At 50.1% G+C, this 14841-nt stretch overlaps 1 protein-coding gene across 1 annotated transcript in view; it reads left to right on the forward strand.

Moving 5' to 3' along the window:
• Positions 1-14841, forward strand: part of LOC139767394 (uncharacterized) — a 66952-nt gene that overhangs the window by 25290 nt on the left and 26821 nt on the right. The window contains exon 2 of the mRNA XM_071696731.1: positions 8922-8978. Coding sequence (XP_071552832.1) covers positions 8922-8978 — 57 coding nt within the window. The remainder of the gene's footprint in view (positions 1-8921; positions 8979-14841) is intronic.

The following is a 14841-nucleotide window of genomic DNA, read 5'->3' on the forward strand; positions in this document are numbered from 1 at the left end:
GAGTACCATATACGATTACACCATTTGGAAAAGTGTCAAACGAAGGAGTAAAATGGAACAGTAAGGTAACGCGATGCACTGAGGAAATATAAAAGTGAAGTTCAATAACCAGGAGCCAAGGTGTTGGACAGGGAGAGAGGTTCTCCGTGAAATCTACCGCGATGGAGTAGAAACATAGGTTGTCCTTCGCCTCAAATACACAGGAGAGGTGTCGTACAAGAGGCATTGGAGTGGTTCAGTGAAACATGTCGCCACGCAGACAGAGATGGAGCTTTTGCTATGTGTGTTGTGGGACAAGATACAGGCAACACCCCGGCCAGGAGCAAGAGAATATTAGAGTAATTGATGAACCTTATGGATGCGGAGGCAAGGGTTGTAGAGCAGGAGGAACAGAAAACAAAAGCCAGAAGAATGCAAAGTGTTCTTGTTAGTGCACGACTACAACTCTAACCCAAACATGGGTCGTAGTGGGTTTTGGGAAACAATGAAATATGTTCTTACTCACGTGAGACCTTATGGTCCTGTTACAATCTTTCCATATGGGCTGAAGATGTTGAACTGACACACTTGACAACCCACTGGAATGGTTGTACGTCACTGCAGAGAGGTCGAGGGCAAAGGGAGTGGAAGAGTCCAAAGGTCATACCTTGTTTTTTAAGACTGGAGGTCAGGTGGACACCCAGAGCCACATGTAGACTGCTCACCCCATCGACCGTAGTCTGTAAAGCACAAAAAAGGAAAATCAGAAAACACGTGCATGACTTCCTTGTAGTGGAGACACTGCTTTTATATCTATATATATATATCGAGTTGCTTTCTGCAAAGCCTTGCGGTAGGAGAAGTTCGGCAGAGCGGCGAGTTATGATGGATTTTGAAATATATCATTAAGCAAATAGGTGAGACAGACACCTTGTTTCTTTGTTTCACTGTTCGAGGTTTTAATATGCCTCCAATTGAGGTGCCTAAAGACTGTCAAAATGTATGTGTTGTGCCCATGTACATGGGCCAGGGGGATGAAAATGAATGTTTGAACTACAGTGAGGCACAGTTTTACTAAGTCTTCTTTACATGGTGTATTGCAAGGTTGTAAATGGGAAAGAGCAATGTGGCTATTGAGCACTGAGAACCAAGTGTTACACAAGAGGAATTGGTGTGAACATTTTCTTGAATGGGTTTTGTATGTGGTATTTATGGATCTGGAGGAAGAATACAAGGTTGACAGAGATGCCATGTTGAAAGTGCTGCTATGGAAGAATGAGGACCTTTTGAAAGATGATGAAGACGTGTGTGCGAGTAGGAAGAAAGAAGAGTGAGTGGTTCCAAGAATGTTTCTCTCATAGATCATACCACCTAACTCGAAGAGATCATACCGCCTAGTGTGTGTGGACCTGAGAGATCATACCGCCCTGTGTATGTGGACCTGAGAGATCATACCACCCAGTATGTGTGGACCAGAGAGATCATACCACCCAGTGTATGTGGACCAGAGACATCATACCACCCTGTGTGTATGTGGACCAGAGACATCATACCACCCAGTGTGTGTGTGTGGACCTGAGACATCCTACCACCCAGTGTGTATGTGGAACTTAAGTGCCTTCCTTTAAGGGGAGAATGGAAGTCGCCATGTCTCGAAACTCCCCCTCCAAACTCTTCCGTCAGTGAGCATCTCTCTCTCCTTCCCCCATTTTCCTCACGTATCTCCCAGGGGGGGGGGGATGGTTTGAGGGGGGGCAAACTAAAATATTAATAAAAGTGGAAGTACATAAAGGGGGGGGGGGGGAGGGAGCCCCACTTATAATAAGAGTCGAGCTTGAAGTGAAGATAAGAACCAGGCATCCGACACTCCACTGGGCCCCCATCATGGGAAGACTTCCCTCCTTCCTTCCCTCCTTCCTTCCCTCCACTCGATGTGGTTGGCCCTTCCCCAGCCTCACAGCCGGTCCAAATTGCTAATAACTTCTTCCCCTCCCCTTCCCCTCTCCTCCCCTCCCTTCCCCTCTCCTCCTCTCCCCCAAAGACAAGGTCTTCAAGTCTCGCCAAATTTCTCTATCTGGTCGCTAAGTACAGCGGCCGGGTGGACATGTCCTCTCCCTCCCCCCTCGGGACATGTCCCCTCCCTCCCTACCCCTCGGAACATGTCCCCTTCCTCCCCTCCCTACCCCTCGGAACATGTCCCCTCCCTCCCTACCCCTCGGAACTTATCCCCTCCCTACCCCTCTCGGGACATGTCCCCTCCCTCCCCCTCGGGACATGTCCCCTCCCTCCCTACCCCTCGGGACATGTCCCCTCTCTCCCTACCCCTCGGAACATGTCCCCTCCCTCCCTCCCCCTCGGAACATGTCCCCTCCCTCCCTACCCCTCGAAACATGTCCCCTCCCTCCCTACCCCTCGGAACATGTCCCCTTCTCCCCTCCCTACCTCTCGGGACATGTCCCCTCCCTCCCTCCCCCTCTCGGGGACATGTCCCTCCCTCCCTACCCCTCGGACATGTCCCCTCCCTCCCTCCCCCTCTCGGAACATGTCCCCTCCCTCCCTCTCGGGACATGTCCCCTCCCTCCCTACCCTCGGAACATGTCGCCTCCCTCCCTCCCCCTCGGAACATGTCCCCTCCCTCCCCTACCCCTCGGAACATGTCCCCTCCCCCCCTCGGAACATGTCCCCTCCCTCCCTCTCGGGACATGTCCCCTCCCTCCCTCCCCTCGGAACATGTCCCCTCCCTCCCACCCTCGTACATGTCCCCTCCCTCCCTACCCCTCGGGACATGTCCCCTCCCTCCCCTACCCCCGGAAAGTGTCCTCTCTCTCTCTCTCTCTCTCTCTCCTCTCTCTCTCTCTCTCTCTCTCTCCTCTCTCTCTCTCTCTACGTCCGGGTCATCAAGGCAGTCCACGGGATGAGGTTTGGCGATACAGTAGTCGAGGTCATGAGGGAGTGTGAGGACATGAGGGAGTGTGAGGACATGAGGAGTGTGAGGAGTGAGGACATGAGGGAGTGTGAGTAGTGAGGACATGAGGGAGTGTGGGGAGTGAGGACATGAGGGAGTGTGTGGAGTGAGGACATGAGGGAGTGTGAGGACATGAGGGAGTGTGAGGACATGAGGGAGTGTGAGGAGTGAGGACATGAGGGAGTGTGAGTAGTGAGGGACATGAGGGAGTGTGGGGAGTGAGGACCATGCGGGAGTGTGAGGAGTGAGGACATGAGGGAGTGTGAGGACATGAGGTGAGTGTGAGGAGTGAGGACTTGATGGGAGTGTGAGTAGTGGAGGACATGAGGGAGTGTGGGGAGTTGAGGACATGAGGGAGTTGTGAGGAGGTGGTGAGACATGAGGAGCATGTGAGGACATGAGGGAGTGTGAGGACATGAGGGAGTGTGAGGAGTGAGGACATGAGGGAGTGTGAGTAGTGAGGACATGAGGGAGTGTGGGGAGTGAGGACATGAGGGAGTGTGAGGAGTGAGGACATGAGGGAGTGTGAGGACATGAGGGAGTGTGAGGACATGAGGGAGTGTGAGGAGTGAGGACATGAGGGAGTGTGAGTAGTGAGGACATGAGGGAGTGTGGGGAGTGAGGACATGAGGGAGTGTGAGGAGTGAGGACATGAGGGAGTGTGAGGACATGAGGGAGTGTGAGGACATGAGGGAGTGTGAGGAGTGAGGAGATGAGGGAGTGTGAGGACATGAGGGAGTGTGAGGACATGAGGGAGTGTGAGGAGTGAGGAGATGAGGGAGTGTGAGGACATGAGGGAGTGTGAGGTCATGAGGGAGTGTGAGGACATGAGGGAGTGTGAGGACATGAGGGAGTGTGAGGACATGAGGGAGTGTGAGGACAAGAGGGAGTGTGAGGACATGAGGGAGTGTGAGGTCATGAGGGAGTGTGAGGACATGAGGGAGTGTGAGGTCATGAGGGAGTGTGAGGACATGAGGGAGTGTGAGGACATGAGGGAGTGTGAGGAGTGAGGACATGAGGGAGTGTGAGGACATGAGGGAGTGTGAGGAGTGAGGACATGAGGGAGTGTGAGGAGTGAGGTCATGAGGGAGTGTGAGGAGTGAGGTGATGAGGGAGTGTGAGGAGTGAGGACATGAGGGAGTGTGAGGAGTGAGGACATGAGGGAGTGTGAGGACATGAGGGAGTGTGAGGAGTGAGGACATGAGGGAGTGTGAGGAGTGAGGTCATGAGGGAGTGTGAGGAGTGAGGTGATGAGGGAGTGTGAGGAGTGAGGACATGAGGGAGTGTGAGGAGTGAGGACATGAGGGAGTGTGAGGACATGAGAGAGTGTGAGGACATGAGGGAGTGTGAGGACATGAGGGAGTGTGAGGACATGAGAGAGTGTGAGGACATGAGGGAGTGTGAGGACATGAGGGAGTGTGAGGACATGAGGGAGTGTGAGGAGTGAGGACATGAGGGAGTGTGAGGACATGAGGGAGTGTGAGGAGTGAGGACATGAGGGAGTGTGAGGACATGAGGGAGTGTGAGGAGTGAGTGAGTGTGTGGGTCGGTCGTACGACCGGCTGGGTTCTTGCTCTCAGTCGTACGACCTCCCAGGTCTCAGGTCGCTGTACGACCGGCCAGGCGTTACCCTCTGAGACGCGCTTCTTCGCGCGCACTGTGAGGTGTGGCCTGGTGTGGTGGTGAGGTGTGGCCTGGTGTGGTGGTGAGGTGTGGCCTGGTGTGGTGATGTGGCCTGGTGTGGTAGTGTGGTGTGGCCTGGTGTGGTGGTGAGGTGTGGCCTGGTGTGGTAGTGTGTGGCCTGGTGTGGTGGTGAGGTGTGGCCTGGTGTGGTAGTGTGGTGTGGCCTGGTGTGGTGGTGAGGTGTGGCCTGGTGTGGTAGTGTGGTGTGGCCTGGTGTGGTGGTGAGGTGTGGCCTGGTGTGGTGGTGAGGTGTGGCCTGCTGTGGTGGTGAGGTGTGGCCTGGTGTGGTGGTGAGGTGTGGCCTGGTGTGGTGGTGAGGTGTGGCCTGGTGTGGTGGTGAGGTGTGGCCTGGTGTGGTGGTGAGGTGTGGCCTGGTGTGGTGGTGTGGCCTGGTGTGGTGGTGAGGTGTGGCCTGGTGTGGTAGTGTGGTGTGGCCTGGTGTGGTGGTGAGGTGTGGCCTGGTGTGGTGGTGAGGTGTGGCCTGGTGTGGTGGTGAGGTGTGACCTGGTGTGGTGGTGAGGTGTGGCCTGGTGTGGTGGTGTGGTGTGGCCTGGTGTGGTGGTGTGGTGTGGCCTGGTGTGGTGGTGAGGTGTGGCCTGGTGTGGTGGTGTGGTGTGGCCTGGTGTGGTGGTGAGGTGTGGCCTGGTGTGGTGGTGAGGTGTGGCCTGGTGTGGTGGTGAGGTGTGGCCTGGTGTGGTGGTGAGGTGTGGCCTGGTGTGGTGGTGAGGTGTGGCCTGGTGTGGTGGTGAGGTGTGGCCTGGTGTGGTGGTGAGGTGTGGCCTGGTGTGGTGGTGAGGTGTGGCCTGGTGTGGTGGTGAGGTGTGGCCTGGTGTGGTGGTGAGGTGTGGCCTGGTGTGGTGGTGAGGTGTGGCCTGGTGTGGTGGTGAGGTGTGGTCTGGTGTGGTGGTGAAGTGTGGCCTGGTGTGGTGGTGAGGTGTGGCCTGGTGTGGTGGTGAGGTGTGGCCTGGTGTGGTGGTGAGGTGTGGTCTGGTGTGGTGGTGAGGTGTGGCCTGGTGTGGTGGTGAGGTGTGGCCTGGTGTGGTGGTGAGGTGTGGCCTGGTGTGGTGGTGAGGTGTGGCCTGGTGTGGTAGTGTGGTGTGGCCTGGTGTGGTAGTGTGGTGTGGCCTGGTGTGGTGGTGAGGTGTGGCCTGGTGTGGTAGTGTGGTGTGGCCTGGTGTGGTGGTGAGGTGTGGCCTGGTGTGGTGGTGAGGTGTGGCCTGGTGTGGTGGTGAGGTGTGGCCTGGTGTGGTGGTGATGTGTGACCTGGTGTGGTAGTGAGGTGTGGCCTGGTGTGGTGGTGAGGTGTGGCTTGGTGTGGTGGTGAGGTGTGGCCTGGTGTGGTGGTGTGGTGTGGCCTGGTGTGGTGGTGAGGTGTGGCTTGGTGTGGTGGTGAGGTGTGGCCTGGTGTGGTGGTGTGGTGTGGCCTGCTGTGGTGGTATGTTGAGATGAGTAATAATGGAGTTAAATTATCATCATTTCAATCTATGTTCTTAAGGGCATTACGTATTTGCAGTCCAGAGTTTATTGATGATCAGTTTGAGAAGATATATTCTATTGGATCTAAGTTAAAGAACCCTAGATCTTTCATTGATAAATCCCTTAAGTTATCAAAGAAATCATTTTATAGAGTTGAGCCCAAACCTCCCATTGACACCAAGAATCTTTTAGTTCTCCCTTTTAATAATAATTTCACTTTGCTTCCCATGTTGCTTAAATCCTTTAATGTAAGTGTTGCCTTCAGCAACAATAATACTATAAAGAATATCTTAATCAGGCATTCACAAGAAAATTCTCTTGGATGCATCTATTAAGTGCCATGTGGAAATTGTGATAAGTTTTATGTTGGTCAGACAGGTAAGGATCTTTCTGTTAGACTTAAGCAACATAAATATAGTATAAGAACGGGACAAGAATCAAATGCCTTGTTTAATCATGTTAAAAACTATGATCATTGTATTGACTGGAGTAACGCCATCTCCGTTATTAACTCTAACTCTATTACCAAGATAAATATCATTGATTCTTCTATTATGAAATACTCAAAGAATTATTATCTTAATAATAGTGATGGTCTATACAAATTAGATAACTTTATTGTTGATAGAATTTGTAAAATGATAAGTTTATGAACGCTCGTTGTATGTTTTGGACAATCACATGTTTACCAAATGGCGTCCTAGCTTCGTCTCTTCGATGTATATCAACTGACTGTTATATTTCTCTCTTGTGTCTCCCCTGATGATGTGATTATTACACGAAAGTGCACTTGGCAACTTATCGTGTTTCATTTTCCCCCGTGGACTCATAGGAATATATATATATATATATATATATATATATATATATATATATATATATATATATATATATATATATATATATATATATATATATATATATATATATATATATATATATATAATATTTTTTCCATACTACTCGCCATTTCCCGCATTAGTAATGTAGTGTTAAGAACAGAGGACTGAGCTTTAGAGGGAATATCCTCTCTTGGCCTCCTTCTGTGTTCCTTCTTTTGGAAAATTGAAAACGAGAGGGGGGGATTTCCAGCCCCACCCCGACTCCCTACCCTTTCAGTCGCCTTCTACGACACGCAGGGAATACGTGGCAAGTATTCTATATATATATATATATATATATATATATATATATATATATATATATATATATATATATATATATATATACACACTTAATCGCAGTTTCCCACATCAGCGAGGTAGAGCAAGGAAACAGACGAAAGAATGGCCCAACCCACCCACATACACATGTATATACATAAACGCCCACACATGCACATATACATACACGGACATATACATACATACTTCATTTATTATTATACTTAATCGCCGTCTCTCGCGTTAGCGAGGTAGCGCAAGGAAACAGACGTTACAGTATCGTAAATGGGATGGCTTTGATCCCAGCCTCGGCCACACGTGCCATCTCATTTAACATAAAAAGATAAAATAAATAAATATAAAAACAGGTGATTTTCACACGCGGGGCTACTTTTGAGCAGCATTACCCACCCCCACACGTATGAAGTAAATAATAACAGACAGACAAGAAAATATACATTGAATATAATTTTCTATGTTTATATCGCATGATTTTTGCATATTTTTGCATATTTTTTTCTGATATACAAGATTTGAATCATGGCAAATCGAAAGTGTGTCCTTGATTCTGTTAGAATTAAGTTTAATGTTGAACCATATCCAAGACTCATGTGAAGCAGGAAATGAATCAGGTCTCAAAATGTATGAACCAGTGTCAACGATGAATGGAGCTATGTGAACGATGAATGGAGCTATGTGAACGATGAATGGAGCTATGTGAACGATGAATGGAGCTATGTGAACAATGAATGAAGCTGTGTGAACGATGCATAAACCAGTGTAAATAATGTATGAACCAGTGTAACGCTGAATGAACCAGTGTAAAGATGAATGAGCCAATTTAACGATGAATGAACCAGTGTAAAGATGAATGAGCCAATTTAACGATGAATGAACCAGTGTAAAGATGAATGAACCAGTGTAAAGATAAATGAACCATTTAATAACAAATGAATCTATGTGAACAATGAATGAACCAGTGCAAAGTTGAATGAACCAGTGTAGAAGTTGAATGAAGCAGTGTAAAGTTCAATGAACAAATGTAAAAGACGAATGAACCAATATAAAGATGGAATGAACCAATTTAACGTTGAATGAACCAGTATAAATTTGAATGGACCTATTTTAACGATGAATGAACCAATATATAGATGAACGAACCAGTGTATACGATGAATGAACCAAAGTTGAATGAACCAGTGTAAAAGTTGAATGAACCAATTTAACGATGAATGAACCAATATAAAGATGAACGAACCAGTGTATACGATGAATGAACTAGTGTAAAGTTGAATGAACCAGTGTAAAAGTTGAATGAACCCATTTAACGATGAATGAACCAATATAAAGATGAACGAACCAGTGTATACGATGAATGAACCAGTGTAAAGTTGAATGAACCAGTGTAAAAGTTGAATGAACCCATTTAACGATGAATGAACCAATATAAAGATGAACGAACCAGTGTATACGATGAATGAACCAGTGTAAAGTTGAATGAACCAGTGTAAAAGTTGAATGAACCCATTTAACGATGAATGAACCAATTTAACGATGAATGAACCCATATAAAGATGAACGAAGCGGTGTCAACAACGACGAATGAAGCAGTGTGAAGTTGTCCAATTCATCTCTCTCTACTTCTTCTCTTACAGAGATCTATATGCCTCCCAAGGCGAAGGAGATCCGAAGTGGGAATTCCAAAAGCGAAGGTACGTATGTCACCAAGTGCGCCAGGTAACGGGTTACCCATACATCATCACATATTACCAGCCAGTTACCCAGGACTTGTGTGTTGAGGTGGATGAAGCCACACAGTGTTATGTAGCGGTAACTTGAAATATTTTGGGAAAAAACGATTACTAAGAGAACCATTTTGTGTGTGTGTGTCTGTGTGTGTCTGTGTGTCTGTGTGTTTGTGTGTGTGTGTGTCTGTGTGTGTGTCTGTGTGTAAGATGAGGTAGTGAAGGGGGACTTGGTGCTACTGTAGGAGTAAGGGGCTGTGTTGGGCGTCTGTCTGTTGTGGTAGGGGCTGTGTTGGGCGTTAATGTATACCAGGAGGAGTAAGGGGCTGTGTTGAGCGTCTGTCTGTTGTGGTAGGGGCTGTGTTGAGCGTCTGTCTGTTGTGGTAGAGGCTGTGTTGAGGGTCTGTCTGTTGTGGTAGGGGCTGTGTTGAGCGTCTGTCTGTTGTGGTAGGGGCTGTGTTGAGCGTCTGTCTGTTGTGGTAGGGGCTGTGTTGAACGTCTGTCTGTTGTGGTAGGGGCTGTGTTGAGCGTCTGTCTGTTGTGGTAGGGGCTGTGTTGTGTTAGGGGCTGTGTTGGTCGTTAATGTATACTAAGAGGAGTTAGGGGCTGTATTGAGCGTCTGTCTGTTGTGGTAGGGGCTGTGTTGAGCGTCTGTCTGTTGTGGTAGGGGCTGTGTTGAGGGTCTGTCTGTTATGGTAGGGGCTGTGTTGAGCGTCTGTCTGTTGTGGTAGGGGCTGTGTTGAGCGTCTGTCTGTTGTGGTAGGGGCTGTGTTGGGCGTCTGTCTGTTGTGGTAGGGGCTGTGTTGAGCGTCTGTCTGTTGTGGTAGGGGCTGTGTTGAGCGTCTGTCTGTTATGGTAGGGGCTGTGTTGAGCGTCTGTCTGTTGTGGTAGGGGCTGTGTTGAGCGTCTGTCTGTTGTGGTAGGGGCTGTGTTGAGCGTCTGTCTGTTGTGGTAGGGGCTGTGTTGAGCGTCTGTCTGTTGTGGTAGGGGCTGTGTTGAGCGTCTGTCTTGTGGTAGGGGCTGTGTTGAGCGTCTGTCTGTTGTGGTAGGGGCTGTGTTGAGCGTCTGTCTGTTGTGGTAGGGGCTTGTTGAGCGTCTGTCTGTTGTGGTAGGGGCTGTGTTGAGCGTCTGTCTGTTGTGGTAGGGGCTGTGTTGGGCGTTAATGTATACCAGGAGGAGTAAGGGACTGTGTTGAGCGTCTGTCTGTTGTGGTAGGGGCTGTGTTGAGCGTCTGTCTGTTGTGGTAGGGGCTGTGTTGAGCGTCTGTTGTGGTAGGGGCTGTGTTGAGCGTCTGTCTGTTGTGGTAGGGGCTGTGTTGAGCGTCTGTCTGTTGTGGTAGGGGCTGTGTTGAGCGTCTGTCTGTTGTGGTAGGGGCTGTGTTGAGCGTCTGTCTGTTGTGGTAGGGGCTGTGTTGAGCGTCTGTCTGTTGTGGTAGGGGCTGTGTTGAGCGTCTGTCTGTTGTGGTAGGGGCTGTGTTGAGCGTCTGTCTGTTATGGTAGGGGCTGTGTTGGGCGTCTGTCTGTTGTGGTAGGGGCTGTGTTGAGCGTCTGTCTGTTGTGGTAGGGGCTGTGTTGAGCGTCTGTCTGTTGTGGTAGGGGCTGTGTTGAACGTCTGTCTGTTATGGTAGGGGCTGTGTTGAGCGTCTGTCTGTTGTGGTAGGGGCTGTGTTGAGCGTCTGTCTGTTGTGGTAGGGGCTGTGTTGAGCGTCTGTCTGTTGTGGTAGGGGCTGTGTTGAACGTCTGTCTGTTATGGTAGGGGCTGTGTTGAGCGTCTGTCTGTTGTGGTAGGGGCTGTGTTGAGCGTGTCTGTTGTGGTAGGGGCTGTGTTGAGCGTCTGTCTGTTGTGGTAGGGGCTGTGTTGGGCGTTAATGTATACTAGGAGGAGTAAGGGGCTGTGTTGGGCGTCTGTCTGTTGTGGTAGGGGCTGTGTTGAGCGTCTGTCTGTTGTGGTAGGGGCTGTGTTGAACGTCTGTCTGTTATGGTAGGGGCTGTGTTGAGCGTCTGTCTGTTGTGGTAGGGGCTGTGTTGAGCGTCTGTCTGTTGTGGTAGGGGCTGTGTTGAGCGTCTGTCTGTTGTGGTAGGGGCTGTGTTGAACGTCTGTCTGTTGTGGTAGGGGCTGTGTTGAGCGTCTGTCTGTTGTGGTAGGGGCTGTGTTGAGCGTCTGTCTGTTGTGGTAGGGGCTGTGTTGAGCGTCTGTCTGTTGTGGTAGGGGCTGTGTTGAACGTCTGTCTGTTATGGTAGGGGCTGTGTTGAGCGTCTGTCTGTTGTGGTAGGGGCTGTGTTGAGCGTCTGTCTGTTGTGGTAGGGGCTGTGTTGAGCGTCTGTCTGTTGTGGTAGGGGCTGTGTTGGGCGTTAATGTATACTAGGAGGAGTAAGGGGCTGTGTTGGGCGTCTGTCTGTTGTGGTAGGGGCTGTGTTGAGCGTCTGTCTGTTGTGGTAGGGGCTGTGTTGGGCGTTAATGTATACTAAGAGGAGTAAGGGGCTGTGTTGGGCGTCTGTCTGTTGTGGTAGGGGCTGTGTTGAGCGTCTGTCTGTTGTGGTAGGGGCTGTGTTGGGTGTTAATGTATACCAGGAGGAGTAGGGGGCTGTGTTAAGCGTCTGTCTGCTGGCAGGGGATGTTTTGAGTGTTAATGTATACTAGGAGGGGCTATGTTGAGTGGTAATGTATACTAGCAAGAAGCTATGTTGAGTGTTAATGTATACTAGGAGGAGCTATGTTGAGTGTTAATGTATAGTGACAGGAGCTATGTTGAGTGTTAATGTATAGTGACAGGGGCTATGTTGTGTTAATGTATACTAGCAGGAGCTATGTTAAGTGTTAATGTATACTAGGAGGGGCTATGTTGAGTGTTAATGTATAATGACAGGGGCTATGTTGAGTGTTAATGTATACTAGCAGGAGCTATGTTAAGTGTTAATGTATACTAGGAGGGGCTATGTTGAGTGTTAATGTATAATGACAGGGGCTATGTTGAGTGTTAATGTATACTAGCAGGAGCTATGTTAAGTGTTAATGTATACTAGGAGGGGCTATGTTGAGTGTTAATGTATAATGACAGGGGCTATGTTAAGTGTTAATGTATACTAGGAGGAGCTATGTTAAGTTAAAGTATACTAGCAGGGGCTATGTTGAGTGTTAATGTATAATGACAGGGGCTATGTTGTGTTAGCGTACTGCCTCTCTGGTCCAATTAAAAGAACAGCGAATCAAACTTTATCAAGTTTGGAGGAAGGAGATGTAGAGGAAAAATGTTTGTTTGTTTTTTTGTTTGTTTGTTTGTTTGCTCCACCGGGAGACACACGAGGCACAACACCAGTGTTGTGGACTGGGGGGTGTGGGGGGTATTTTGGTGTGGGAAAACACTTTATGTGCTGAAGATGTGTACAAACCTTCTCTATAAACTCTATATTCCTTTTTTATCTGTAAGATGGGAAAAATCGAGAAGAGGAGTTGACCCAGAGATTGACCTGTCCTCATAGGGAAGGTGGTTTGGAAAGGCACTGGAAATAGAGTAACGTGGATGACTACATCCAAAGAAATTACGTTCAGTGAGACACCATGATCATCAGGGGAAGGAAGCCAGTGTTTGGAACGTTCCTCCCTAAAATTTCTACGAGAGAGTGAGTTTCGTTTTGAGACAACACAGAAGGTCGGGTGGCCCACCCGCATCAGAAGTGCTGGAAAGCATTTGACACTGTGCCGTTTAAGAGGCTGACTAAGATGTAGCATCCTCAAAGAGGAGTAGGGATGAGTTCGCATCAGGAGAGCTGGAAAGCATTTGACACTGTGCCGTTTAAGAGGCTGAATAAGATGTATCCTCAAAGAGGAGTAGGGAGGTGTTCGCATCAGGAAAGCTGGAAAGCGTTTGACACTGTGCCGTTTAAGAGGCTGACTAAGATGTATCCTCAAAGAGGAGTAGGGATGAGTTCGCATCAGGAAAGCTGGAAAGCATTTGACACTGTCCCGCATGAGCGGCTGATTAAGATGCACCAATCACAGGAGTGCTGAGGTAAATCCTTCGATTGGCCTGGAAGAGCAAGTTAGTGAATGGAACAAAGGACACATCACATCAGATAAACCTTTCACGAAATGGGTCGAGTGTCCCCAGCGGCGAACACCAGGGCTCTCTTAAGGGAACACAGGTCTTCTGTATGTGTTCGCTGATGATGCCGAGGTCGTGAGAGAAGTGCAGAGAGAGAGTGGTTTTAGGGGGAGGATCACAATCAGATGCACAAAGCCTAGACAGACACTCGACCCTAAAAGTCAGCGAAGGTGGACTTTAGGCAAGACACTGGCAAAGGTCGGGTTCGATGCCTCCATTATCTGGCAGAAGGAAAAGGTGCAGCAATATGTGAGAGAGAGAGAGAGAGAGAGAGAGAGAGAGAGAGAGAGAGAGAGAGAGAGAGAGAGAGAGAGAGAGCACTCCAGGTCATGGATAAGGAAACACAAAGCGAGATGACCACTTCTTACTGAAGACCACAATTGGAAGGATGGGGAAGACCACAATTGGAAGGATGGGGAAGACCACAATTGGAAGGATGGGTCTGGCTTAGTTCCAAAGTGGGGGGGGGGCGGGATGATGGTGGCGTTAGAATTCCCCCCACCTTGGAAGAGAGAAGAGTAAGGGGCGACCTGATCCCAACATTCCATTATCTGTGAAGAAGCCGAAATACACCGACCAGTTCTTGCAAATGGAATAGAACAACTGGAGGACATACGACGAACAATTAAGTATATAAAAAAATGGTAAAAAAAAATTGAAATTAGATATTTAAACAGGACAAGAGTGGAGGATAAATGGCCCGGGTGGAACAGAGGGAAAATGGGAAACGCGGACGGAATACACAAGTGCAAAAAGTTGTGATGATAAGGAAATATACAAGATAAGGAGGGCTGGTGCATCCACCCAACCACCTCCCTCCCTGAGGGCTGGTGCTTCCACCCAACCACCTCCCTCCCTGAGGGCTGGTGCATCCACCCAACCACCTCCCTCCCTGAGGGCTGGTGCATCCACCCAACCACCTCCCTCCCTCACCCTCCCTCCCTGAGGGCTGGTGCATCCACCCAACCACCTCCCTCCCTCACCCTCCCTCCCTGAGGGCTGGTGCTTCCACCCAACCACCTCCCTTCCTCCCTGAGGGCTGGTGCTTCCTCCCAACCACCTCCCTCCCTGAGGGCTGGTGCATCCACCCAACCACCTCCCTCCCTGAGGGCTGGTGCATCCACCCAACCACCTCCCTCCCTGAGGGCTGGTGCTTCCACCCAACCACCTCCCTCCCTGAGGGCTGGTGCTTCCACCCAACCACCTCCCTCCCTGAGGGCTGGTGCTTCCACCCAACCACCTCCCTCCCTGAGGGCTGGTGCTTCCACCCAACCACCTCCCTCCCTGAGGGCTCGTGCTTCCACCCAACCACCTCCCTCCCTGAGGGCTGGTGCATCCACCCAACCACCTCCCTCCCTCCCTGAGGGCTGGTGCATCCACCCAACCACCTCCCTCCCTCCCTGAGGGCTGGTGCATCCACCCAACCACCTCCCTCCCTGAGGGCTGGTGCTTCCACCCAACCACCTCCCTCCCTGAGGGCTGGTGCATCCACCCAACCACCTCCCTCCCTCCACCTCCCTCCCTCCCTCACCCTCCCTCGCCACAGAGCATAAATGGGTAATTACACTCTACCACACATGGCCACGTACCGCCACACATGGCCACACACGGCCACGTACCGCCACACATGGCCACACACGGCCACGTACCGCCACACATTGCCACGTACCGCCACACATGGCCACACACGGCCACGTACCGCCACACATGGCCACGTACCGCCACACA

Source organism: Panulirus ornatus, chromosome 61 (assembly GCF_036320965.1).
Source record: "Panulirus ornatus isolate Po-2019 chromosome 61, ASM3632096v1, whole genome shotgun sequence".
NCBI classification, from domain to species: domain Eukaryota; kingdom Metazoa; phylum Arthropoda; class Malacostraca; order Decapoda; family Palinuridae; genus Panulirus; species Panulirus ornatus.